The sequence below is a fragment of the Ictalurus punctatus genome, chromosome 27, assembly GCF_001660625.3.
Source record: "Ictalurus punctatus breed USDA103 chromosome 27, Coco_2.0, whole genome shotgun sequence".
In the NCBI taxonomy this organism is placed as follows: domain Eukaryota; kingdom Metazoa; phylum Chordata; class Actinopteri; order Siluriformes; family Ictaluridae; genus Ictalurus; species Ictalurus punctatus.
In genome coordinates, this window is record NC_030442.2 from 6,665,001 (window position 1) to 6,669,374 (window position 4,374).

A 4,374-nucleotide genomic window follows, 5' to 3' on the forward strand; every position below is an offset into this window, starting at 1 on the left:
AGGACTTGTATATATAATTATTGCATGATGAATACATTTTAAAGTTGATTTCAGTTTGTCACACATTCAGTACATTTCCAGAGAATGGACCCACAGCCTCTACAACCATTGCTCTCTTTCACTAGTTGTCATGCTAATCGTTTACTGTTTGTTGCTCGGTCTAGAACACTGAGACGTAGCAGGGTTATTTTACAATTATACAACTCTTCCCAGCCTTGACAGAAGCAGAAACATCTGCTCTACATTAGTGTGTGTGGTTTGGCTGCATGCTGATTTTGGCTAGTTGCGACGTCAATAGAGGAAAGGCAAGTAGAACGTGCCGAATCTGCGATTCCTACTCACCGGCCACAGAGACAGCTGAAGCAACGGTTCAAAATCATCTCCCCAATCTGCCACATTTACCATTATCAAATTACTTCCCACTTCTCAACTCATCTTCTATTATCCTAAAACTTACTACACTCAATACAGATTATCAACTCGCCAAAAAACTATTTTGTCACAGGACAATAGCTACCAAACCAAATCTGTGCCATTCCCTAACACGCATTACATACCTCCTTAATCAAAACCACCCACCCGCTTCCATTTTATTGTGTCCCAACACCTTATACACACTCCTAAATACCCACAGATTGAAACCAATCTATTACTCAAAAACATTCCTTAACTACTCCCCAAACCAACAAATCACATCCTACTCTCTACCGGCCCAAAATAATCTGCATTATCTACTGTCTCTACCTGGCTAAAAACTTGAGTTCGTATTGGACTCTATACAAAGAACTAATTCCTCTTATCACCATTTATTCTTCATCTACTGACCTAAAACCATTTGTTCCTCCATATTATTTATTTGATCAAAAACATTCTAACCACTCATGGAGCTAGCATAAAATGATCCCACTGCACGTTATCTTCATGGTCATGCTCCTGCTACATTATTCTGATTAACTAGTTCAAAATCATACACCACTTATCAATATCTACTGGCCACAAACTTTTCTTATTTCATGTTTCAAGTTATCTATAAATATTACAAGGACCATTTCTCTATGGTTGAAAATCTGCTTGGCCAAAACCTTCAGCTTAAGTGAAACTCCTTCATACGTCTTTGGTAACTGCTTTATCCTGTTCATTGTTGCAATGGATTCAGAGTCACTTGCTTGAACACTGGCTGCGAGGCAAGAACGGGACCTCAGGCCATTGCAGGGCTTCGATTTGTCCTTTATTCACCTTAATATATTCGGTCTCAAAACCATGCCCTGTCATGGGTTCATGGTTGGATGGTTGAGATTCTAACCTTCTGAAGGGGTTCTACATGGAATCATTTCAGAAAGGAAGACCCTGTATTGCAGGATTCTACAAAGAAATGTTAATGTTTCTCCCAAAATTTAAAGCTAAATTAACCTTTATGGAGCTCGATGAAATGTTCAATGGAATGTATACTCCCAGAAAGTTATCAGAGTCTTGGTGACACTACAAAATCGATTAATTAATACAACAAAAATAATTCAATCAGACTAATAATAACTTCCTTCGCTCTAGAACTAGATTAGTTGATTATTATCTATTTCATTTTCTGTGCAATGGTAGTTTCCCTGTACAGTCTTCGGCTGATCAGACCAGTGTTAATGAGAACGGTCAGTTTATGTGAGACGGACATGTTCCACCCTCCAATCTCTTTGTCAGAATAGCTTCTGGCTACAATACACTGCCTCCAGGAAGAACATCACAAAACAGAAGGGCAGATACAGTTCACAAGCAAAGCCGTGCTTCCATAGAGACAAAAGACTCTTTTCAGCACTCGGATACACATGCGGTTAGACAAAAAAGAAAATGCCACACGGATGAATGAGCAAAAATGTGACCACACAGGTTCCACCGCTCAGATCAGACCAGCTAAACTAAACACACAAATGTCATGGTTTTACACAATTACAGTCTTCAATTAATACACACACACACACACACACACACACACACACACACACACACTTATACTATAAGTGCAATTTCACTCTATTTATTATATTTCAGGCAGGACCATGGACATTCTTAATGTTAAAATTCCAACCCAAGATCTCTTGCAAAGACAAAAACCAACATTTTTTGTTGGAAGAATGCAGTAATGGAAATACTTTGAAGGAATGTGCATTGGGCATACACACCTCAAAGGAATTCACAAGCCATAATTCAGGATGTCCAGCGAGTTATGCTGTCCACTTCTCTTTCACATTCTGAAGTAGTGCCAACACTCCTTACCTCTACACAGCTTTATTTTCACTTTATAGTCAAATTTATTAAAGAAGCCACATGCCACAGGTTTTCTTTTAACAAGTGGCTTATAATTCACTCTCGGCCTATTAAGTTTTCTTGGTTGTTTTATTTTTAGATAAAAAAATCTAGAGAAACAAAAACTTGCCTCCTTTAGTTTCTGCTCACATGTGTTCCTCAAAAAAAAAAAAAAAAACACAAAAAAAAACCAAACAAAAAAACATGGCATTCAGTTCAATTTCAGTCATTTGGTTCAAGTAGCTGGGGGTTTAATTCTGATACAAAAACAGTCTGGATTACATCATGGAAAAATAAAATACAACTAAACATTAGTTTAGTTTTAGCTAAACATATTGGGTTATGAGTTTGTTTGTTTTTTTGTTTTTTTTGTTTTTTTTTAAACTCATAGCGTTTGTTTATCTGCTAACAACCATGAGACAACATTTCAGTGATAAACACAGCTTCAAAAGCATAAACTAACCCTGAGCTCTTTCAAAGACTTTTTACCTCTGTACAGAGCGACACTGAGGGACACCCTGTCCGAAACGCGCTAAATAATTACAAACTAGGCAGAAAGGTGAGTCCACTGGCGCAAGTCATTTATCATCGAAACTCTGTCACACTCTCACCTTTTTGAAGTAGTCATCGTCTCCCACTCCGTTGCTGCCGCATCCGTTTGATATTATCGCGTCCGTCATTTCTGAAACTCCAACCTCAGCACTCGGCTTCGATTAAAATTCAGAAAGTGAGAAATTCCTCTCCAGGAGATCGACAGATGCGCGTTTAAGCAGGTAGTGGATTCGGTTCTCGTCTTTTTCTTCCTCCGTTCAAACTCTGAAGGTCCTGTGTGTGTTGTGTGTGTGTGTAGGTGGGTGTGGTAGGTGGGAACGCTCCGCCCACACAGCGTCAGCGTGACGGGAGTATACGCTTGCGCTCACCTGCGCCTCTGCCCGGCTTAAAGCACACCTTTTTCCATCTATGTAAACTCCCACAAACGTATAACTCTGAGATCATGGTGTTATTGATCAATATCTGGCTGTATTAGTGGTGTAGCCAGCTAGCCTGTAACTACATCCAAAGCCGCATATTACTGTACTAAACTGTCAAAACAGTAACCTGCGCCACATGTACGTTACACAGCCTGTTTATTAGGGCACAGGTTCCCAACCCTGGTCCTAGATTACCACTCTCCAAAACATACACTATATGGCCAAAGGTTTGTGGGGACCTGACCGTCACACCTGTATTTGGGTCTTCCTCAACAATTGTCTTTTGTACAGTATTATGCGGAGACATTACTAAGGAGCCTAAACCTGTGCACAATGACTACGGAATAATTTTTGTCTACGTTTTGGCCTTTCCGTCCACACTAAGACAGCGTTGTTGTCTTGCGAAAACCGAGCTTTTCAAAAATGCTCTCCCGAGTGTATACAGCAGGAAAAATAAGTATTGGAAACACCAAACAAACAAAGGCTTCTCCACTAAGTATTAAATAAATTTCAGATAGTGTGTTCAATACTTTTTTCCCCGTGTCATTCCACTTTATTACATATAACTTTATGTATGGACTTTAATGTCGTGAATTCTTTATATTTCCAGATTTCTTGAGTTAATACTGATGTCTAGTGAAAATTTCATGTGAATAGCCTGATTGGAAATATATTTACTGAAAATAATGTTGACGCATCCAATACTTATTGTATAACTATTCTTACATGTATAGAAGGGATATATTTATAATCGCACTATCCCGTGTCACCCAGATGAGGACGGGTTCCCTTTTGAGTCTGGTTCCGCTCAAGGTTTCTTACTCTTATAATCTCAGGGAGTTTTCCCTTCCAACTATCACATATGGCTTGCTCATTAGGGATGAATTCAGACTTTTAAAAATCTATATCACAAATTTATATATTTCTGTAAAGCTGATTTTGGGACGATGTCCATGGTTAAAGCGCTATACAAATAAAACTGAATTGAATTGAATTGAATTGAATGTGACCCATTCAACTCAAAACAGAGAAGATGGTGCATGATGTACTGCAGTTGTTGTGCCTGCTATCCAGTTTGACAACTTTGTTAAAGATTAATGTCACTTTG

At 38.8% G+C, this 4,374-nt stretch overlaps 1 protein-coding gene across 2 annotated transcripts in view; it reads right to left on the minus strand.

The window, feature by feature from the left end:
- rhpn2 (rhophilin, Rho GTPase binding protein 2) overlaps positions 1–3,149 on the minus strand; it is a 33,721-nt gene extending 30,572 nt beyond the window's left edge. For both annotated transcript variants that reach the window (XM_053676619.1, XM_017458698.3), the window contains exon 1: positions 2,907–3,149. In XM_053676619.1, coding sequence (XP_053532594.1) covers positions 2,907–2,975 — 69 coding nt within the window. In that variant the 5' untranslated portion in view covers positions 2,976–3,149. The remainder of the gene's footprint in view (positions 1–2,906) is intronic.
- Between the last annotated feature and the right edge of the window lie 1,225 nt (positions 3,150–4,374).